This window comes from Chaetura pelagica, unplaced genomic scaffold, assembly GCF_000747805.2.
Source record: "Chaetura pelagica isolate M959 unplaced genomic scaffold, ChaPel_1.0 scaffold20, whole genome shotgun sequence".
NCBI lineage: Eukaryota > Metazoa > Chordata > Aves > Apodiformes > Apodidae > Chaetura > Chaetura pelagica.
The window spans coordinates 5,114,486-5,138,127 of NW_009951958.1; the positions used below are offsets into that span (position 1 = coordinate 5,114,486).

Sequence of the window (23,642 nt, forward strand, 5' to 3'; positions counted from 1 at the left end):
GAAGGACCATCCTTGCCTATGACCTTTGCAACCAGTGACTAGATGAGAAGAGAGTCCTGTTGACCCTAGAAGATTTGGGTAGGTGCAAGCTGAATGAACAAAGGGAATAGACAATTCCCTATTGCAGATAGTCCTGGAAATGTCAAAGCTGGCAAAGGGGAGCAGAAAAGGGCTGAGAAAATGCAAATGCAGTAGGGAGCTGAGTAAGGCTGGTCAGGGATGCAAACTCCAGCCAAGATCCCAGCAGTGCTTTCTGAAGAGAGAGCAGCCTTACAGTAAATTGAACAGTAAGGATTGCTGCAACCTGCCTTTTAGGAACTGCTCTCTAGCAGCAGAAGCAGTTGTTGGGTCAAAACAAAAGCTGTTCCTAGGTCTGGGATATGGGCAGTTCTGTGACTTCTGTGTTTGTTCTGACTTAAGCAGGGCCTGCTGTGATCCCTGCTGTGATTAATGGTGGAAGAGGGATTATTTACTAACTGAGCAGAAATTACTGGCATAGTAAACCTCTTGTGATAAGCAGCATGTGCTTTCACTGCAGCACTCTCAGGCTGGGGCAGAAATACTCTGAGGAAATAGATGCTACCACACCATAAACATCTGCTGCTGTCAGGACGAGAGGATGCAGCCAGGATATCTGGAGTACAAAGCTGCATCTTGATCACTCAACACCATGGCACTGTAACATCCCTGAGCCTTTCAGCTGCTTTCCAACTTGGACCTGGAAATTATGACTTCAAACCTTGGGTTTTACCAGCAGCAGCACTGGGCTGGAAGCTCAAAGGATGAGGTATGAAGCAGTTTCTTTCATGCATCCCAGGCCATTGGCAAGAGCATGGCCTGAACATGAGTGACAGACCCTGTTTCACAAGCCAGCAGCAGATCAAACCCCTTCTTGCCTGTGCACAGCTCATGCCCCTGCTCAGTGGAGGATTTCTGAAAGCTCTGCTTTGAATTAATGCCCAAATGCCAGCTTTGCATGGCTACAGAGAGATACACATTTTTGCTAAGACCCAGGTTTTGCTTTTTGTTTTTTCCCCCAAAACATATTCCAAATGAAACATCTGAAAATTCTCTCTAGCAGAGGCTAAAGATAAGCAGCTACTTCTGGCTGATGAGTTGGCCTAAGTAAGTCCTGAGAAGTGCTAGGGAAGGACAGGGAATCCCAGAGGCAAAGGCAGCTGCAGCAGGAGATGCTGGCACACAGATGAGGGGTCCCAGCAAGAACCGTGCTAAACACCCAAGAGGCACTCCTGAAACTCCACGATCATATTAACCTGTTAATTTATACAGTGGCTCTGTACAAAAATAGAAGGGTTCTAATAAGATTAACAATATTAAATAAATATTTAATAGAAAAAGTCTTTGGCCTAGTTCATAGCTCATCCTTTGGGTTGATGTTCATTTCACTGGGTCCTAGATGCTCCTGGTCCAACATGGCAATCACTTCATCTGCCTGGATTCGCTCCTGTGAGAGGGGAAGGGAAGAAACTGTAACAGCAGAGCTGGCAGTCACTGCCACAATGTTCCCTCCACCTGTCTCCTACCCTTGACATGGATTTCCAGCTCCCTAGCCAGGGCTGATCTCCTACTACACATGCACCAGGCATGGAGGAATTTCAGCTAGAAAGCCAGTAAAGTGCGTGTCTGAAAATAAGCTTCTTCCAGACCCTCACAGCCCACCTGCTTCACAAGGCAAAGACACAGGGGTTTTGCTCTCTCCTTGCATTTAGTTTTGCCTGGAGCTTTCCTCTTGCAAGGCACCACAGCTCAGATCTCCCAAGGCTCTGGGTGCCAGGCCCAGGTGCCTTCCAGCTGCAAAACTGCTTTTGGGGACCTGGCAGCAGCTGCGCATCACTGGGCTCTGAGCTGCAGGTGGCTGTGGAGGACTTGCCCTTTCCTCTGGTTATGGCCACTAGGTGTCAGAAATGGCCAGCCCAGCCCTGCAGAGCCCTCCTGCACCCCACTCAGCAGCCCACTCAGCATCCCATGGGTGATGGCTGCCCACAAATATGGCTGGCAGGAGAATCTCTGGGGAGCCTGGAGCTGCTGGGAATGTGATAGCTGAGACTGGAGGCTGAAAATGGTCCAGGTCCCTCCAGGATGCTGGCTAGCCCCGAGCTCCCGTCACGTCATGATGGAGGAGCTCACCAGCTCTCTGTAAAGTGGATCCAAGGTGAACCAGAGAGCCACAGCACAGCGCTGGCCTTTGGTAACTGCCTTCACCCCATGAGGGTTCTCACCACCCGACGAGAAGCTGATCATTCGCCCGCACTTGGGTTTGATGGAGGCCTGTGGGAAAACAGACAACAAACAACAGGGTGGCAAGGAGCATGGCTGCACACACTGCCCATGTTTTGGGTATCTCTCTGCATCACCCCCAAGATACAGTGAGCTGCTCTGAAGGACATGCAAAACTCTGGACATAGCTGTAATAATGTGTGGGGTAAAGGGGGAGGTGTGAAGCTTGGTCCTGCTGTGCAGCCATCATGCAGCAAGGAAATGGTGGCATGGAGTCCTGGTGAAACCTGCAGGTGACCACCTATGGCAAAACAAGGCCATGGCATAGCTCAGGGAGGCTCAGGCTAACACTGGCACAGGTTGTGAAATTCCTTTCTGCTCTCTGCTGAGTCCACAATGGGTATTCTGCAGGACCTCAGAGGCAGGATCCCTCTAGCACCGCTTTTAGGTAGGTGCAATCTACCCCTCAGCATCTACTGTGCTTTAGAGCCTCAGCATGGTGCCCAGAAGCTCTGTCCAACCACAGACGGGGTGCCCAGCCTCCCAAACAGTCCCAAGCAGAGGTGGGGACTTGTGCCTGAGTCCTGTCCCTCTCAGGGACTGTTGTCCACCACTGCAACCTGCTCTGGGCCAGACACTGCACATGTACAGAGGCACTGCTTCATGTTTGGCCACCAGATGGGGTGGCAGCTCAGCTGTCCTCCAGGCAGTGAGGACTCAGTCATCCCTGCGATCTGTAGGTTTCCTGCTCGGCATGGCCCCTGGAGAGGGCACAGAAAAAAGTCTGTGGGCCTCTGCCAGCAGGATGTACAGCCCAGAGCCCCAGCACAGGCTGCCGAGGAACAGAGTTTAGTTCACAGCGCCGACTCACGGTCACAGTTTTGGCATCCATCTCGGTGAAAATGAACTCGCCTCCTTCGAAATCCGCGTTCATGTACAGGAGGGCACTGGGGGAGGAAGCAGGAGACCCCTGTGAGGGAAGCAGCAGGGAGGGCTCAGGGCTGCCCCCCGCCCTGGGGCAGACCCTGCATCGCTTCACTGTGATATGGGTGGGAAGGGGGCGGGGTGCTGGCCAGTGGGGGGGCTACTGTGGGGCTGCTTGGAACCACCCAAATCGCCTCCATTTTGGAGCCACAGAGAACCAGCAGATCTCTCCTTGACTAGAGAACATTTCTCATTATATCCCCTCAGTCCCATCAGCTCCCACCTTCCAGTTTTGCACCAAAAACACCTGACAGAGACATAGCTCTGTGGGCCACAGCTGGAACCTCCTGGTCCTAAAATGTCACAGAGCCATTACATTAAACTCTGGCTTGAATCATAGAATGGTTTGGGTCATTTTCGTTGTTAGAAGCCTTTAAAGGTCATCTAGTCCAACCTGCTTGGCTGTGTGCAGGGACACCTTCCACTAGATCAGGTTGCTCAGAGCCCCACCCAGAGCCCCATGCTGGGACATACCAGGGCTCACAGCCTGTGGAGCAGGATGCCCTGCCTTGGGGAGGGTCCCCAGCAACAGCCCCTCTTCCTTCATTCCTACCTGTAATCCCGAAAGGTGTAGGCAGGAGGCTCCTTCCAGCACTCGTTGGCCTCGGGGTCCAAGAGGCAGTTGTCAGCATGGATGGGGTGGCTCAGGTCATTCCTCCTTTCCTGCTGGCCTATGCAGGACCATGTGGAGGAAGGGGAAGAAGGGATGGATGAGATGGAAATGCCATGCTCTGTGGGGTCCATCACAGTGGGGAGCCTGCCCCAACCCCACTCCAGGTGATGTTCACAGGTGAGAGGAGGAAAGAAAAGGCTGGGGAGAAAAGGCAACATCTGACAACTCAGATCTGCACAGCTCTGCTTGTTCCTTACTTCAGGGAAGCAAGATGGAAAGCTGGGGGAATGGAAAGGAGATGAGACAGTGAAAGGAGACAAGAGAAGAGAGAAAAGAAAAGAGGAAAAGTTGGAGACATAAAAAACAAGAGACACCCCAGAAATTACCTTCCTTGAGGCAGCAGTGCCCACCCTATGCTGCTGTGAAGAACAGTAACTTTGCCCAGTTCTCAGCCACCAGTTTAAGGTTCAGAGCTATTCTCAGGCTTGGGTCCCCCACTCGTTAACCCCCCACGAGGAGCTGAACCCATTCTGTCCTCCCAGCCCTGCCCTGCCACCAGAACCCAAGTCCTCACCGGAGAGGGCAGTGCGGCACACCAGGTGGGTGTAGGAGAAGTAGAGTGTGGAGTTCAGCATGAAGTAGGACTCGACGATCCTGCGAGCCTTCTCACTGATGTCGTAGAAGAGCCGGGCACTCTTCAGTGGGACGCGGCCCTCGTAGCCATACTGGGCAAGAAGGGGTGAGAGAAGGTCAGCACTGCATGCCAGCTGGGAGAGAGGGCATAGGAGAGGAGGAGGAGGGAAGAAGACATACCTTGAGGGCTTTGAGGACTGTGGCTCCTTCAAATCTCTCATTTGGGGTGTGGGGGGAGGTTTTGCCCCTGTAACCATCTCCAGCCAACATGATCCCCTGAAAGACATGAACATGGGTGAGGGGTGAACTGGTTCCCCAGGAAACAGGGAGCTGCAATGGAAACACCTGGCAGCCTCTTCCCCAACCCTCCCCCAGGCTGCACTCACTTGGAGAGATGAGCTGGGTAAGGAGGCACAGCAGCTCTCCATGAACATAGTCCATTCTGAGATGCTAGAAAACAGCCACACACCTCCTGACTGAGGATGTTCAGGCACCTCCAGACCCTTCCCAGGCTCAGCTAATGAATGAGAAGGCTCAGCAAAGCTTGTGGATGAGCATCCCTTGCAGCTGTGTATAGCATGCAGCAAAGAGCTATTTCTGCACAGGCTCTGCCTTTCAGGATGTTTCTAAGAACAGCCCGAGATGGAGCAGCAGCTCCTGTGCTACAGGTGCGTTATGGGGAAAAGCATCTGACTGCCCTCCACAGGCATCCTGGCATCAGCTGCAACACTCAAGAGTGAGACACGAACCCAGAGCCTCCCCCAGGGGCTGGTCACGCATTCAGCTCTCACAAGCCAGATGCTGGGGAAAGCATCAAGCACTCAGCCCAGGTGGCCCTCATGTCCCTCCCAGGGGCATTGCCTACTCACGCTGGCCACCCTGTGAAGCTCTCGGCACTGCTCCTCCGAGATGACGTTATCCAGCAGGACTCGCTGGGTGCCGTTCAGCTGCTGCGAGTTGTAGACAAACTTCACGCCGCTGTAGAGAAGTGGCCCCCCTGGTGGAAACAGAGACAAAAAACCACCCCTCTGAACATGCCCTGGCCTCATTGACATCTTGTACTGTGGCTGAAGGCCAGCTGAAATCACCCGGGTGTGCTGCCAGGGAAAGAGCTTCACAGCAGAGAGAAGAGTTTGGCCTCACATCAACAACAAAAGAACCAGAAGGAATGGAAACACCCGGAGATGAAATCAATTTGCTGCAAGAGCCTCAGCATTTTCCACCTTCTCATTAGCTGCCTTGCAAACGCAGGGACCACAGCCTGAAAATGCTAAAACCTGATGGGACACGATGAAACACAGACACCGGCTGCCTTGGCCTCCCTGCCCAGCAGCCAACATAATGGAGGTCAGAAGTTTCCATTGCATTTGTACTGTGTGGATCTTGTCAGCTTGGCATGCAGAGCTGCTCCCTGCAACTGTCATCAGCAGGCTTTTTTTTGTCTTTTACATTAAAAAAAAAAACAACAAAACTATTGTGGTGCTGAGCTTGCATCAAGCCATTGCTTGTTCTCCACCAAGAAGAGGGGTTGGGAGTAGGCAAGGCAGAGGACCATGAGGACAATCTTCGTCTGCAGAGGCAAAGGAGCTGCCATGGCTGTCCCTGCCATCCCACACTCCCTGCCTCCAAGCTGCCTCCTGCCAGAGGCCAATGGCTTGGCTGCATTTTGGAGGTCTCAGGTACCCTGGGATGGGAATACAGCCACAGCATTGCTGGGCTCCTGCCTGGTATGGGGCAACTGGGCCTTGCCATGTGCTGAGTGAATGGGCAAGGAGAAGAGAGAGATTAGCTCTTTACAAGAAGTTTGGATCTATCCCCATCAAATTTCCCCGATGAGAACAAACATGGCGAGGCCACTGAATCATCATCTTCTAAAGCCTCTTCCCCTCATCTTCTCAAAGAGAGAGAATGAAAGGGAGAAAAAAAACAAAACAAAAAACAACAACCAAGAAAACCTGAACTAGATGTTCCTCCAGAAGGAAGGTGAAATGCATCTAAACTGTGGGAAAAAATATCTGTTATCACAGAGCTGCAATAAACCAGAGGAAACAGAACTGGAGAGCTCCTCTCACCACATGGCACAAGGACAATTCTCTGTTACACTGCTTTTGTAATTACTATTTTTCCTGTCTGTTGAGGCACACTAGGTGTTTCTGGGAGGTTTCCTTGACCTATGGAGAGCACACAACCCTGAGGACAGAGCCCCAACATGAGCCCATCGCTTGATTTCTGAAGATTCAGGTTTTTTTGAAAACAGAAAAGATGGGACATTCCTCATGTTCACTTTGCTGTTCTTGATGCTTGATAACAAACAGCATGTATTATAAATGAACACTGAGCCCTTTTCCCATGGACAGCATGCTCCCTGCTGCCTGCCTCTTCCCCACTGACTCTAAGGACCACAAGAGAGAGACCTTTATATGGTCTGTGAAAAACACCCCAAAGAAACCAGAGAATTCTTTGGACTTTCAGGAGTGAAGAAATTGACAGAAAGGAGGAAGAGGGAAAGGAAAGAAAGATGGAAGTACAAAATTAAGATTGACTCATTTTTCTCTTTTGGCCTTTTATCATCTTTTTCCAAGCGAAAATAAAGACAAAAAGGCAAAAGGAAGCAGATGGATACACTGAAGTCCCATTTTCTTTTTCAATGGTTTCAATTTTCTTGTAAACTTCAAAACATTCTGCAAGTAAACCAGAATAAAAAAAAAATAAAATAAAATTAAAAAAAAAAAGAGAAGAAAAAACAGAGAAAGATGCACCCTGAAAATATTTCATTACAGAAAGCAAGCAGCCCAACAGACATAAATCAACCAGCTCTTGGCTTAAGCAAGCTCTTCAGGATCTTCCTGCAGTGTCTGCTTATTTTACACATGGCTAGAGAAGGGCTAACAGGGCTCTGAACATGACACTGAGCAGCCAGAGAGGATTTGGGTCATGGAAACCTGTGAAATTCCAAAAAAGGCACAATCATCCACTGCATTACAAGGGGGTTTAACTGCCTGATGCTGTGGAGCTAGAGACACAAGACACCTCCTGGCTGCAGATCCTGTTGTTTTGCACTGAGGAGCATGTTTTGGGATTTGGCTACAATACAGTTTTTAAAAATTGTTATGGGGGAACTCTTGCCTCTAGTAGAAAATGGTATTTTCTGTGGTTGCCCAAAATGTGCCGGAATCAGTTGAAAAGTCTGCCAACAAGCCTTAAAATTTGATGTAAGCCAAGACATGAAATCACAAGCCAGTTTGCTAACAGAAATGTTTGATACTGTGGTGTGATGCAGCACATTTAGCAAAGGATCAGGATGGGAATTCCCAAAACCTAATGCCTCCAGCATCCAACCTTCTGCAGTCCAGACAACTGGGAACATTTTAAACTTAGAAGCATCTAGGGAAAAGACTACTGTTTGCTGGTGCCACCTCTCCCATGGTGAGGAGGACCCAGCTTCCCAGCTACACAACTCAAGGCTCTGTACTGAGCAGATCAGCAGGTGGGAAAAGCAAACTCAAGAGCAGAGAAGTGCTGGTGGGATCCCCAGACTCAGAAATGCTGTGGTACCATCAAAGACTCCTCTGTCCTTTAAACAGAACTTCAGCCCCCTCAGATAGGATTTCCCCCCATTGCTCAGCAGCCAGCCTTTGCAGTCTGCAGCCTCTAGCAATAGGAAAAAACTTCTGATTTTGTTGAAACATCTTAATCAGACTTACCCTCCTTCAACTCTCGATCTGGTTTTGGCATGGGTTTCTTTGCCAGGGACAGCCTGGGCCCATCCTCTGGTTCACTGCTGATGCTTGATGGGACACTGAGGAGCAGGAGAGAAGAGGAACATCATGACTTTTTCCATAGGTCTCCGGTTCTGAGAAATGCACTTTTTAGAAATCAATACATGAAAAGAAAAAAAGGCAAATTGGTACTTTGTACAAATGTCACACCCATACAAGTGGAAGCCCTCACCCCATCCTGTGGTGACCATGTTTTTCGGGTAATGGAAACAACAGTTTCCACCAGCAAAGCACAGACACCAACAAATCTGCAGAGGACCACATGCCTCATCAGCTAAGTTCCTTCTAGACCAATGCTGGGTTTTAGGCACTCAGCTAACATAAAGTGCTTATGGAAATGTTTCTAATAGTAAGAGGCAAAGAACCCTAATTCGATGATGATGGTGTGCTGGGGTGGCTGGGCAGCATCCCTCGAGTGTCAGGCTGGTACCCCATCATGGGCATGTCCCCTTCACCCCACTACAGGGACTGGTGAAGCTGCAGATGGGATGGGTGCTAGCTCACCTGTGCTCATCCTGGCGGGCACCATATCGGTTCCAGTAGTTCTGCAGGAAAAGAGAGAGGTTGTGCTTCTTAATTTAATGCTCCAGCTGAAGCCAGGGAGCTACCCACTCTGCCTCACAGCCAGGGACATCAGCCAGCCTCTCTGGTACAGATGCATTCTGTACAACTTTGGGCAATTGCCTGGCGTCACCAAATTGAAAATGTAACCCCAACCCAAACTGGCATCAGATGATGCATGAAGCAGAAGCCTGCCTTGCTCAGCTTTCTCTGGCCCACCCCATCACCAGGCCAGTGGCAGAGACACAGCCAGACACTCTGGCAGAAGAGATGGACTAGGCTGCATCTGCTTCTTCTTGCCCCTGGGTACGGCTGCCTTCCCTGCTCTGCTATAACCTTTTCCCACAGGGAACAAACCAGGCCTGGGCCACCTAACCAGGACTTGCTTTACAAGAGAGGTGAAAGGAGAAGCTGGTCCTACAGCTGTGAACTCCCAAAGGTCCTTGCCACGGCAGACCCGGGCATTACCGGCTCTGTGTAGGTGTATCCCAGGCCGGCTGCAGCCACCTGCAGCAGGTGAGACTCCAGCTTATGGCGCCGCAGCAACATCCTTGCTTCCTGAAAAAGAAGAGGAAAAAGGGAGCAGTTGCACATGTAGCTTCCATAAGACACAGGCCATGCACCTCTCTTCAGGAGGGGTTTTCTTTTCACACAACTCTGCAGATTCCTACGGGGTGAGGGATGCTTGGGTCATGCTTTGGAACAACCTGGGACACAGGGCTGAGCAGCTCACTGCCTTACAGAAGGGAAGGTGTTCAGCAACTCATTTGGGAAGCCTGAATCACCATAATACGTCCATAGCTGGCAGAGAATGCTGAACACCTTGGAAAGCCTCTAAAAAGCTGGGGAAGAGGTTGTCTGGTCAGAGAAATCCCAGATGCAGACCAGGGAGGTAGGTTCAGGCTGGGGGAGCAGAGGCTCTGGCTGGGCTGTGCCTCAGCTCCCCACCAGCAACACAGGGCCCATAGTCCAGCAGTGGGTGGGTGGGACACACTCACTGTGCTCAGATGGGAACCACAAAGCACAGCCAGCTGGAAATCATCCATCAGAGGGCTTTAATTAAAATGAAAAATTTGTACACAAAACACTGGGATTTCTCCCAGAAAATTACTTCGCGAAGCAAAAATCAATTAATTAATTTATTTATTTTACAAAGAAACTTCAAAACACTGGAAACAAAAAAAATGTTTTTGGCAACTTCAGGTTTTTTCCTAGATTCACTTTGTGAGGAGAAAGAATAGTTGTTCTTGGGTTTGATATTTTGAGATTTTTGTTTGTTTGCTTGTTTTGGCTTTGGTTTTTCTATATAATACCTCTTTTGTAGCATTTTGATAAATTCACCTTTGTTTTCCTGGAAATCAAGGAATTCCCAAGGGAATGGAAAATGCAGTTCCTGTCTACCCTCTGCTTATGGCACAAGGGTAATGAGCCTCAGCAGGGCTGTGATGGGACAGGAGGATCTTCTCTTTCACATCGTGAGAAAGGCAGTCCCAGGGCTGCAGATGAAGGCTCCCCAGACCAGAGAGGAAGCCTGTCCCACTGGGTGGTTGTCCCACACTGTTTGGTTGTTTGACCCCAGTCTAACCCTGTGATAGCAAAGCTGCTCCCTGCAGAACACACCGAGCACTGAACCCCGAGCTCAGTGACTTGAGAGTAACGCTGACATCTCAGCCTTCCCTTGGGAAAATATTTCTCAGCCCTCTCCTAACAGAGGTTGCCCTCTGCTCAATGCTTTGTTGCATTCCTCCCCCGCTGTCCTCTGGAGCAATGACTGGGAGGAGGGTTTTCATTGTTAAGGCACTTGATCATGGCCCTCCCTGCCCTTGCTTGGGCTTTGCTATGCTGAAGTCCCCATTTAAAGAAGATCCTGGCCTCCAACGTCTCCCCCACACAAGTGGCTCTGGACTTGCACCCTGACAATTAGCATCACCAGCTGGTCCAGCAACTCCACATCTGTTTTCAAAGAGCTCCCACTGCAGAAGAGCTGTCAACCTGCTTTTATTTCCAGCTGATGTTTCTGTTAAAGCCTCCCACCAACGGTTCTTAGTTGACACTCTCACCTTTCTGGGTTTGATGGTGTCTGGATCCATTGTACCTTCCAAGAGGCCCTCGTAATAACCTGCGTTCTCTAAGACATCTTCATCATCTGGGTGGAAGAGGAGGTAGGTCTTGGCACACTCCAAGGCTTTTACATAGTCACCAACTGGGAGGCAACACAAGAGCTGTCAGGGGAGGCAGAGAGGAGCACAGCCCCACTGGTGGTGCCAGGGGGCTCACACAGAGCACAGCAGGGCAGAGCCAAGGAGTGTCTCTGCAGAGAGGGAGGGTTCAGCCTGAGCTTGCTCTCCATCAGCTGACAGGGGGGCCCAGCTCTTCACAAGGCTCTTTTGATGCAGCTTGTTCTTAACCACTCCATTTCACCAACAGGGAAACTGAAGCACAGAGACATGACTTCTCTGAGCTCATGCACAGGTTGGGTGGTATCCAAATTGGATCCAACTGTATGGGCAGGATGTGGATGCCCTCTGGCAGCAAAGTGCCCCTCTTCTGTGCAGCATCTCTCAGGGCTCTAAAGGCTTTACTCACTATATTAAAACTTTAACTGGGCTAAGAAATCAAAAAGCCTGTACACTGTGCACGAAACACTGCTGACTCCTCCAGCATTCCTCCCACTGCATTGATGAATGAAGAAACTTCAGGTCTGAGTAGCAATTTTGACCCTCCTACAATTTGCCCTTTTCAGGAAAGCTCTTAGCACAAGCCTGAGATAGCAAAATTCTGCCTGAGATAGCAAAATTCTGCCTCAATTTTCCTTTAGGTAACAGAACATAATAAAATGCAACATGGGGCCACACAACTGGCAATATTTTATAGCACTGCCAACTCCTGATATTTTGCAATGTTGCATGTTTGCTGTGAATCTTAAAATATTTGGTAATTAGAAAAACTGGAAACTTGGGATAAGTCTGGGCTAACTTGTATAGCTGTTATATATTATCTTTAAAAAAATAATCTATTGGTTTCAGAAAATGTGAAACAAATTCCCAGAACTTTAATATCAAAAGACAAATGAAAGGACTCTGTGAAAACACAATCTATTTAAAGAATAATAATGTTTAAGCTAAAAGCTGGGCTTTTAAAACCTGACTGATTAATTACAACACTTTTACAGAAGTACTTAATTACATTTAAGTCAACCTGAAAGGCAAACGCCTTTCAAAGAGACAGTTTCCAATGTCCTGTGCTTCCTGACTCTATCAAACCATGTCACTGTGTGGCTTCAGCACAAATATCATGGGGAAATATCCTGATTCCTGCATGAAGCAATTCAACCTTGTGCAAAACGTAACAAAACCCAGCAAGCACTATGAGGAACAGAAAGAAAGCCTTTACCTCTGTAATAGGCAAACTGCAAGTAGTCATAGTGGAGGGGAAGGAAATTTTCAATGGGTGAGATCCGGCCCGAGCGCGTGGCGAGTTCTCGGACACAGTCGTGTTTGCACACCAGGACCTGCATGTAGTGATCTGCCCAGGAAAGAAGAAGATGGACTGAACTGAGAAGGATGGTGGTGGTGCTCGGATGAGGAGAGACAGAAGTTAAATCTCCCCAGCTGAAGAATAGGAAAGCCATGCTGCTCTGGTCCAGCAGGTGACTGTGCACTTAAGGAAAGAGCTAAGGATCCTTCCCAAAGCCAATGGAGAGTTGCAGTCGCACTTTTGCCCCCCCTTGAGAAGTGTCTAACTCCTTCTATCAACTGCAGAGGGAGCTTGAGCATCTATTTTGTCTGCCGGGAGCTGCTGCTTCTGCCTAGGAAAGTGGATGGGTGCAGGGACACACAGGTGGCATTTTCGACCTCCAGAGCCATACCAAGGGCAAAGACACTCACAAAGCAAGTGGAGAAGTGATGGCAGGGTGGCCACATGTGCTGCCACACGAAAGACATTTTCATTCCCCCCCACGTTCAGCTCATCTTTAGTTCTCTCCTTTCTGGAACAACTAAGCTCCTGAGGGCACAAGGGAGGTTTAGGTAAGAGGGTTCAGTGCAGCTTCTCAAGCACCACCGAGCAAGGCACCTGCATGGGGAATACGAAAGGTCTACGGTGCAAACATTGGCAGCAAAATCCCTGTGTTTGTGGCTTCTCAAAAATTAGGTATCTCCCAGAGAAGTGCAAGCCCGTGACAAACATCTGCCATTAGCAGAGTTTCTTAACTGATGGGAGTCCACAATATAGGCATTCTATCAGCTCTACAATTTTGAAGCCAATGCTGACATCTGATTCCAGTTTGGAGCCTTTGCTGCAATGCACGTACAAATCTACTTTGCTTGCACTGTCTGTACACCATTAAAAACCTTAAGAAACAAACACAGGCTTGAAAAAAACCATGTGCTCAACTACCAAAGCATTTTTCAGAGCTGCCAAAAAAACAACCTCAGGATTTTGCAATGAAATCAAGTGGAAACTCAAAACAGCTCCCAATTTGCTCTGGGCAGGTAGTCTGAGTAGTTATGTGATTTACCATACACATCCAGGGTATTACACTAAGGAAAATAAGAAGGGAAAGGACATAAATAATTTTGTTGCAATTTAAATCTATTTAAGCATCTTAGACCTAAAATAATCCATCACTGAGATGATGCTACCAAGAAAAATACTGCTTTTTTTTTGGTACTGTCAAAGTGCCCTAGAAACTATGTAGGCTAAACAGACTGGAATCCATTCACTGAATGCATCTGGGGGGAAAGAGGTGAGAGACTTTCAACCCCATGCAGCAGCACAGCAAATCAGTTTGGGATTGAACAGAGGAATGAGTTTTGAAGAAACTGAAACTCTCTTCTCCTGGTGCATTAGTGTTCCCACTCCTTGCTGAAACATCTGGGGCTGAGAGTCCTGGATTGAAAGGTAAACACTGGATTATGCTGTCCTGTAAGGAACCACTTAATTCCTTATAGCAAAGCAGTTGCGTTACCTACCTCATTTCCCTCTTTGTTCCCTCACTTCACTTTCTCTTTGGGTACCTGAATAGCCCTGGGGTTTGGACTTGTTATTCCCAGGCACATCTGGCCAAGCCAAGTTACAGCACTTGCAGAGATGCTTGTCCTCACCCCCAGGTGATGAGACAGTTTGAAGACCACCACACCACGACCACATCTGCACTCTGCATGGCTCTGCACAGAAACACCTTTTCTGCTTGCTGGGGCTGCACTCAATTTGCACGGCACAGAAACAATATAACAGAGAGCAAAACCTGTTCAATGCAGCAGCTTTCTGTGAGAAGGAAGGTGGGTTTCCTTTATCACTAAAGGCTGCTTTTTTTCAAGGGCCTGATATGGCCCTTAAAAGCAGGCATGATCAGCTGACAGTTACACTGGCACCAAGTCAGCCCTTACAACACTTCTCAGATTTTTGCATGGGTAAATAAACCCAGCAAAGGCATCTTCCCATCTGGTATATTGGTGGTTTCTCATCTTGGTTGTTTCAATTAGATTTCCTGCTTCAGCTCAAACAGATGTATGCAAAAAGAAAAAGCAATCTGCATCTGAGTGAAGTATTTTCCACACAAGAAGCAAAGTTTCAGAGCTTGATGTAACTCCAAGACCATGAGCAGATAAATAAGATTTCTGTCACCAAACAAACCTAAATTTATTGCTCGTCTTTCCCTTACAACTAATCAAATGTAATCTCATTGCTACTAAGAATGAACCATTTTAATCCTCTCTGGCTCAGAGCCACACATGTAAATCTGAAGAACACACAGCAACGTTTGGTTGTCTCCAGAGATTTCAGTCAAGATCATAATTAGGTGGGTCTCTACTAATGACAAATCCATCCCCTTGGATGGACAGGAAATCTACGGTCTGAGCCTTTTGGGCAATTTTCCTGACCGTGTGGAGCATGGCCAAGAAGTTTGCTGCTTTATTCATATGCACTGAAAAACAAAATACAAACAGGGGCCAGGGATGTCCAGATTCCAGAGAGGTATGTGAGACTGCTTACAGTGGGAAACTGAGGCAGCTTATGTTAAAGCACTCCCAGAAAAGCTGTAAGTGATACACACATCTGGAAATGCAATTCTTCTAGCCCAGCTTCTATTCAGAATGAAAATGAGATGTTCTAGTTCCCTGTCTTCTGAATTTGCATCTTCTGGCTTTCCAGGTGCCTCCTCTAGTGCAACTCACCAGCAGCAGTGATGGAAGGGAAAACACCAAATCCAGCCAAAAGCCCAAATTCAATCATTCTCCAAAGTGGGAGAAAACTAAAGATGCAAAAACATCTTACCTGCAATAGCTTCATAGAGACTAGCTTTATATTCCAGGTACTCATGTTCTTCAAATCTCTGTGGTCCCTCACACATGATCTGGCAATCTTCATCCTCAGAGTAGTACCCTTTTAGTGCACGCTCCAAGAGGTCAATGGCCAGTTCATACTCCTCTTTGTCATAGTGCCTTACTCCAGCACTGTAGTCCTCCTGCAAAGTAGGTAGGCAGAAGACAAGATCATGAGTGTGGCTGCTCAGGCATAGCATCCTGCTCTTACCAGCTGCAGGTGCTTCTCAAAACGAGGTACAAACTGGCAGGGATAGAATTATCTCCTTGGGTTCCTACCAGGGCTAAGTCATGGCACCAAACCATGTTTAAGCCATCAATGGACTTTTGAACTGGTGAAACCTCATAAACCTGCCTAAATGCTCTTCTAAACTTCTCTGTAATTAGTGCATCCTCAGTGACACAGCTGGATTATATATCATGTGAAAAAAACACTCTTCTTCTTTACTTTAACTCTCCTATGCAACAACCACACTGAATATCCAGGGAAAAGACTGAACTCGACCCAAGAAGACCTGTTTTAGAACCTCCATTCATTTCACCAAATGCCACTCCTGCTTCCTTGTGTCTTGTGAAATCAGAAAGTTGAGGGTGGCCCTGGCACTTGTGTTGGCCTTCCACTTGTGGAGGTAAAAAGAGCTGTGGCTCTCCTGCCTGCACCCTCAGCAGCACAAACACTCATGTGCATGAACCCTGCCCAGGTGGGACAGCGCAGCTCAAAAGCGACACACATCAGACAAGATCTGTCTGTCAGTGCCTATGGAAGCATCCATCAAAGATGAAAGGTGCCCACTGGTGTGTTCACAGCCATGGATGTCCCAGAGTCCTCTGAAGACAGGGACCATGTTGGGGATGTAGCCATCAAATAAGTGCCTTGAATAAGCAGGAGCTGACTTGCCTTAAAGGAGAGCTCTGAAATGGAGAACTTGTTTTGTTGTATCGTAATGTGGAGCTCAGCAAGACTCTCCCCTTTCACAGATGATGCTCTCTTGGCCTCCCAAATCTCTTTTCTCCAGACTGCCTGACATTTAACCCAGACACCTCCTTAGCTCAGACTCACCATGTGCTGCCTGGCCTCCCGGTCAATCAAGGTGACTTTCCCTGCCGTGGTCTTGTAGTTCTCAATGTCCTGCTGTATCTCCATGTGCTCAGGGTTTGCCATGAAGAAGGTGTGAGCTGCATCTGCTGCCTCCTCCAACTTGTTCAGCTGTAAGAAGATAAGAAAAAAGTGTGTTGGTGATACAGGACAGTAAATGCAGGAGTTTATGCTGCACCTTCTGACACCTGTACCTCTGATACCCTTCTGACACCACTGGGCTGGGCAGTGATGGGTAACCAAGGAAAACCTGAATGCAGAGGCTAAAGAAAACAGCTGAAATGAGGGGAAAGTCCAGAGAAAGGGAGATCAGAAGAGCTGGAGTTCCTGAAAGTCAGACAGGTCACTTATCTGTCTGCAATGTGGTCTACCAGTGACAGAGTCCAGCCTATTTTCCAGCTGTGCATCCTCTGAACTACTACTCCAACCCCCTGCACAGTCCCAGGTGGAGAGATGCTTTCATGAGATATGAGATGGACAGAGCAGGGAAAAGCAGCTGCTGAGGTTGCTCTCTCTATGAGCCTGAGAGGCTGAGCCATTGCCAGGTTAAGGGCTTCTGCTTGTAAGTGAGGCCTTGGGGCCATTTGTAAAGCTCAGCTGCACACAACTGCAAAAGGCCAGACTCTGCTAATGGTGGCAGAGACTTGAAGAGGAGTTTATCTCGGTATATCAAGTTAATTTGCATTTAGAAATTCAGAACTGAGACCAGACATTAGTTTCACCCTGGAGAAAGCCTCATAAATAAACAGAAATTCTGGTGCTAAACACACCCACAGCAGCTGCTGGGAGCACAGGGAGCAGGACAGATGTTCAAGTGAAGCATCTGCATGATCCAGCAGGAGAGAGGCTGCTTCCACGGCTTCCACTTGCTCTGAAAGAAAGCCAACACCACTGAGTACCAGCAAAGTAGAGAGCCAGGCCCCTGGGATAGGTGTGCAGGCTGAGCAGGCTCAACCACTGGAGCCAGTGAGCTCAGGCACATCATGGTATGGCAGCTCCCCTGCAGCATCCAGCACACATACCCACTAGACAAGTAGATTAGCAAAATTACAGCACTTGAAAAAGAGACCTGCAGAGAAGTATGAGCTTCACACCCAGTTATCCTATGCCTGGAGCAGGGCAGAGGGGCCATGTGATGTGAGCTTGTGGCTGCTCTGCTCATTCCCTGGAGATAACAGCAGCTTCCTTGGGGCTCCTTAACACTGGATTAACACTCTCATGCATTTAATAAGCATCAACTGCAGCTTGTCTTTCAGCCAAGCCATGAGAAACACCCAAGACCTCTTTCAGTGAGCCCCCTTGATCTGTCTGATACTCTGCATTTCTCAGGAACTCAGAGAGGGCATGCAAACACTCATCACCAGCCACACACAATAATAACTACTTTCATCTCTAGCATAAAATTATCTTCAGAAATGTGGCTGAACTGTCAATTGTCTGAGCAGCTGCCTCAGCAGCAGGTTGTGCATTACCCCCACAGAGGTGTTTGTAACCATCTTTAAAATACACATCTGATAACACACAAACTCCTGTTGAACCAAGAGGGATTGATATCTGGGGGAAATCATGGGGTCTTCTCCTTGAGGGATGCCCTTCCTTATGTATATCCTATGGCAATGTCGCATGTGCAGCTTGTGAAAGTTTTGGGATGAAATACTAAGGGAAAAAAAAGGTGACGGATTTGCTCTGGGTGCTTGGCTGCAGCAACAGCACTGCCAAAAGTCATTTTATATCCCAATTTTCTGAGCAGGAGTAGCTGGAGCAGGGAAAGAGCAACAGGGTCAATTTGACTGGACACGGAGAGTCCACCTAGAAGCACGGAGCCCACATCAAACCATGCAGCAAATCTGCTCCTGTTTGGAAAGTGGAGCTGTCTGCCAGTGGTAATAAAATACCTCAGTTGTTGAGCTGGCAGAATGATGCCTCCTTTCCTACTGCATGTAAAGCTTGGCAAGACTCAGGAAAATATAAGATGAAGACACGCATTATTTTTGTGAGGTAACCTTCCCTGAGGGCAGCACAGAGGGAGAGCATTTTGGCTGTGAAGGAAGCAGCCAATGCCCTGTGAATCTTCATTCTCAAACACAAGTTCCAAGTGGCAAATACTGAAAAATTACTGTAATGGGTTTTCTTTGGCTTTTCCTCAAAACAAGAACTAGATTAGAAATTAAATTGGATTAAACTAGAAAGTGCAGCAAGCAGCTGAAAACAAATTTTGCATTAAAACCAGGAGATGATAGATAGATAGATAGATAGATAGATAGATAGATAGATAGATAGATAGATAGATAGATAGATAGATAGATAGATAGATAGATAGATAGATAGATAGATAGATAGATAGATAGATAGATAGATAGATAGATAGATAGATAGATAGATAGATAGATAGATAGATAGATAGATAGATAGATGGTGTATGGAAGTCTAACTTAAAGGTGAGAGAAGTGGGGATGATGCGGAGCACATCTGGACACGTGCCGAGCATGCTGGCACACAGCAAATCCCCCAGAGAAGTACCCAGCTCTTTCTTCTGAGTTATTTAGATTAGGACGAGTGCAAACACAGTCTGCAGAGCAAACGAGAGTCAAACTGGTGGCAACTGGAGACATCACAGCTGTTGAAAATCACTGGCTGAGCTTGTCAGGGATGCCTGGGTCATTCTGATGGGGAGACATTGAATAGAAGCAGATACACAAATCTGCCAGGGGATTTGTGAAATTGGCTCTTCTATATAAGACAAGCTGATCTGGACACACTCTCATGTTGCTCACTGGGGCATGGAGATGTTTTGAAAGCAGGTGCCCAGATACACAAAGACCTTTTGGAGGAAAAGCTCAGCCATCACCACAAGCCAGACCCACACCAGGCGAGTGCTCTCCTAAACCACCTCTGCTGCTCCACTGCTCCAGCACAGCCAAAACTGCTTATCTGGGTCCCAGAAAGGCCAGAGAAGAGCTGGACAAAGAAGCATGCATGAATACCTCTGAAAGGAAGATGAAAGCTCTGGTCAGACAGCATCTCAGCCCACTGCCCAGATCTGCCCTTTGAACACCAAAGCACTGCTGTGCTGCAGTGCCCACAGACTTGCAAAACATTTGCCTTGTGTAAACTTCAGAAGTTTTTCAAGATTAGCTCTGTGCTGTCAGCATGTGCAGAGAAGCCAGCTTTGACTGCAAAAACAAGATATATTCCAGGCCTTCACTTGGAGCTTTCCTAAGGACACCACTCTCCAGCATAATCCCTTGGCTTCCCAGCAGGCGAGCAAACTGACTCTAAGAATTTTTCATTCAGGACAGCACAAAGAACCCAAAGCCCCTTCAGTGTAGAAATCTTCTTTTTTCTAAGACATATTTCTATTCAGAAACATACATCCCATCCTAAAAAACTCATCTCAACATAATCCCAACCTGGAAAAGCTCATAGCAGCTGGGCAGCATCTGATTGATCCAGGATAAAGGAACGACCAGAGTATCTCAGGATGGCAATTTTCAGGTTATGCTGAGTGTAGGTGGGACTGTCACTACAGCCAGTGATTAAAGAGATCAAGGTGGTGGTTTGTTGAAGAGCTGCTGCTGATCTGATCCACAGAACTGCTATAAAACTACTATTTGTGTCACTCAGGAGAATTGCATTCTTCCACACCACAGATTCCTGTTCACAGACAGCATCCTGCCAGTGCAGACTTAAAAGGGACCAAATCCATCTTGGACAGGGAACTGGTCCCTTGAGACACAAGCTGCAATAGCCTGTTGTGGGATGTTCTTTTTTCCTTTGGTTCTAGCTCCTTTTCAGAAAGCTGTCCAAAACTGTCACTGATCCTAAGACGGGATTAGTTCTTCCCAAATCAAATCCACCCCATTAAGAAAGGAAGAGTCTGATTTCTAGACACAAGAGAAAATTGCTTTCCCACCCTTGAAGCAGAGCTCATACTGTGTCTAGCCCTGCTGGCTCTTCACAGCGGAGGTGACCTTTGGATTTTGGGAAGTAGACTCAAAGCAGAACATTTCAATGCAACACTTTTCAATTTATCATGTCCCCTATTTGCCTTAGAAACATGCGAGTAACACAAAAAAGCCAACAGCTGCTGAGTCTTGAGGAGTTTTTAAGTGGATGCGTGTATATGAAAGCAAATTCCTAACTGGTAAGACACGTTCAGAGACTAGGACTGACATTAATTATGAAACACTGGGGAAACTTTTGCCAAAACACTCTGGATTCACAAGGAGCAGGATATTTTGGTGCTTAAAGGTCTGGGCTGGGACTCAGGACACCTGGTCTCAGTTCCTGGCCCTGTAGCAATCTCACTGTGCAGCCACTGGAAAAAAAGCAACAAACACACAAAACCAAAACAATTTTGTTTTCTTTGTGCCTGATTTTTCATTGTTTTAAACTAATAACAATAAAAATTAGAACATTTCTCCCATAGAGTAACCATTTTGTTTATTTAAATGGCAAAAAACTCAGGTACCATAAGCATTATTTTGATCTTTGTACAACCATGACTGAACAAGAACACCAGCACCAAGAGGTGCTGGGAACAGCCTGTCTGTTTTGATCTTACCACGCAAACAGAGTCAAGAAGGAGAAATCACAATATTTAAGTTCTTCTGGGCTTTGATACTGAAAAATATTTATTTTCCTCATTCAAATGAGGAGTGATTCCTTTCACACTGACATAGTGTCATTTATGGGGGAAGCAGATGTAGCCAGAACATCTACATGTGCCAAGGTGCTCCCAGCTCACACTGCAGTTTTCACAGCAAAAAAAAAAAAATAATCACAGAATCATTTTGATCGGAAAAGACCTTTGAGATCATCACATTCAACCGTTAACCCAGCACTGCCAAGTCCAGCACTAAACCATATCCCTAAGTGCCAGCCACATCTACATATCCTTTAAACACTTTTAAAGGATAAAAGAGATGCAAAAGAGGTGCAAAAGTCAGAGGATTTTAGAGATAATGTAGCTAAAACAATATCAATTTTGACTGCCTGTGACAAGGGGTTACAGTGCATAATGTAACCAAGACCTCAGACTATTACTGATGATGAGTTCCCATTTCACTGAACATATTCTCAGATATTGGCAATTGCTGGGCATTCTGTGTGACTGATGTAATCCAATTTGTTTCACTATTAAGGTATCTTCAGCATGTAAGACATAGTTTGAATTAAAAACATTTGGGGGAGGAAGAGGAATAGAAGTAAGACTTATACATTGGAAATTCTGTCAGGTCCCTCAAAACCCCAGTGGTTCTTGTCATGCTAAGACTGGACCTACCTGAACATAAGCTCCATTAATAGCTGAGTGCACAAGCCTGGCATGGAGCTTGTGAGAAAAAAAAAAAAAAAAACACACTATTTGGCTGACCCAGAAACCAAGGTCTCAAACTTTTAGACAGCTCTGGTTTGCTGAACACACTGTTTTTTTTAATCATTTCCATAGTTCTGCTGCTGCTGTGTTGTGTCAAAGGCTTAGTGCACTGAGCTCTGCAGAGGAGCTGGGAAGAACAGATAACAACAGAAATAAAAGGTTCAGTGTCATGAAGGATTAATCTTGTTGTGCCTATGCAGAGCTTACTGCCTGGGCGAGTAGAAGCAAGTAGTAGTGAGATGGCTATAAATAGTATGTGACCTCGTCTCAACTGTTTTATTATTGCAATAATTTTATTATAGAGAAGGAAGAAATTCTCCAGAGAAGTTAATCAAGAAATTTTCCCCCTGCTGATGGGATTGCACATTCACAGAATGTGAGCTGAGCTGTCTGCAACCCACAGTGGCATTCAGTGACCCCTCAGAAACACTTCCATATTCTTCATGCAGCAAATTCTGAGACATCAGATTTCATAATGAGCCTCACACTTGGGCCATGCTGGCATCATTTTACACCAGTGTACATAGGTATGTGCCAAGTGGACTGACTGCATCCCCCTGCCAGAAGAGGCCATTTTGCACTGAGAAAGCAAATTAGACTGAGATGCTTCCTTCCTTCCTTCCCTCTCTGACATGCTCTTCTTAAACTGTTCACAAACAGGTAAAAATGAAGGTTTTTCACAGGTTTCTGGCTAAGCATTTTATGCTTCAGTGCACTCATGGTGTAGCAAGTACTACACAAGGAGCAGGGCATTACTCACAGCCAGTGACTTGCAAAAGCAGTTCCCACAGGAAGGACCCTTCCCACATAAATTTCAACCACAATGAGGCATCACAGGATTCGTTTGTGGAGCAAGCAGTGGCAAATGTCTTTGTGCTTACTAAATCTTTAATCTGACTGCGAAAAACACTCTTAGCCATATTTTGACCTTTGTAAACACTCAGTTCTGTCTAACATACTCTGATGGTAGCTAAGTTATGTGTGAAACAGCATTTTCAACAAGGAAGAATTCTTAGAATATGCAGTGTGGGCCCTCCTAGCAAAAAAAAAACAAACCCCCTAGAACTGTTTATTTAAGTTTGGGCAAGAAATCCCTTGTAGATGGGTTCTCTCTGAACCAGCACATGACAGCCGAGAGCTGTCACAGGAGCTGGCAGGACATGTATTTCAGCACCCTGCCTCTGTACAAAAACAAGTGCCTATCAGTGGGGAGCTGGCCAGTTGTCCTCCTCCCTCCAGCTGCAAACACATGACCCTGCTGCCAACACACAGCAGCCACACCAGAGCCAGTGGTGCAGAGCATCCTGTGCTCTGGGCCACGAGAAGGCTCTGAGCTGCTCCTCCGAAAGCCGTGTCTGGCTAGAAATGGGCTCCTTCTCCATTTTTAAGGATACCAGCAGAATTTGAAGGCTAGGTAAGAGCTTCACTTATTTTTCCTTGGAAGAGGTGGGATGTATTCAGCCCTCAGCAATCTGTGCAGGTGGTTACCTATGAGGTTCCTACATGCCAGAGTTTTCCTTGGTCAAGTAATTAAAGATGAGGCAGTGGCCCCTGGAGATGAGCAGCATGGGAGAAGCAATAGGTTTACAGACCAATGGCAACAAGCAGCACTCTATACTAAAAGGTGGGGAGTATAAAGTCAGGCAGGGTTTCCAGAGCAAAGGTTTTCTCATGCATGTCTTTCTCCCTGTTGTTGTAGCATCCCTGTGGCAGCCCCAGTTATTGAACACCTGCGAAAATATCAAAGATGAGTCAGCTCATGAAATCAAGCGTCTGGAAACAAGCAGTACATGACTGTCCTCTCCTCAAGGACCACCAGCAAGAGTCGTGTGGTCCACAGCCTGTTAGACAAATAATGAGCTTTCATCTGATAACAGAGAGAGACAGATGGTCCCCTGTAGAGTGTCTCAGAAATACCTGGGGGAAGAGAATTTTGCTAACCCCACCAGCAAGTAGTGAGGGAGCCCTTTGTCCATCTGATTAAGGCTAAAACTGATCTCATGCTTTTAGAGGAAAAAAAAAAAAAAAAAAAAAA

At 47.1% G+C, this 23,642-nt stretch overlaps 1 protein-coding gene across 1 annotated transcript in view; it reads right to left on the bottom strand.

The window, feature by feature from the left end:
* Nucleotides 1–1,278: 1,278 nt before the first annotated feature.
* The window catches only part of LEPREL1 (leprecan-like 1), a 66,040-nt gene continuing 43,676 nt past the window's right edge, over nt 1,279–23,642 (bottom strand). The window contains exons 2-15 of the mRNA XM_009999875.1: nt 16,195–16,341; nt 15,088–15,277; nt 12,202–12,333; nt 10,869–11,011; nt 9,277–9,366; nt 8,752–8,792; nt 8,173–8,267; nt 5,338–5,465; nt 4,649–4,744; nt 4,410–4,560; nt 3,776–3,893; nt 3,110–3,185; nt 2,149–2,289; nt 1,279–1,465 (exon numbers count right to left, since the gene is read on the bottom strand). Of these exons, the coding sequence (XP_009998177.1) occupies nt 1,373–1,465; nt 2,149–2,289; nt 3,110–3,185; nt 3,776–3,893; nt 4,410–4,560; nt 4,649–4,744; nt 5,338–5,465; nt 8,173–8,267; nt 8,752–8,792; nt 9,277–9,366; nt 10,869–11,011; nt 12,202–12,333; nt 15,088–15,277; nt 16,195–16,296 (1,596 nt within the window). The 5' untranslated portion in view covers nt 16,297–16,341 and the 3' untranslated portion in view covers nt 1,279–1,372. The remainder of the gene's footprint in view (nt 1,466–2,148; nt 2,290–3,109; nt 3,186–3,775; nt 3,894–4,409; nt 4,561–4,648; nt 4,745–5,337; nt 5,466–8,172; nt 8,268–8,751; nt 8,793–9,276; nt 9,367–10,868; nt 11,012–12,201; nt 12,334–15,087; nt 15,278–16,194; nt 16,342–23,642) is intronic.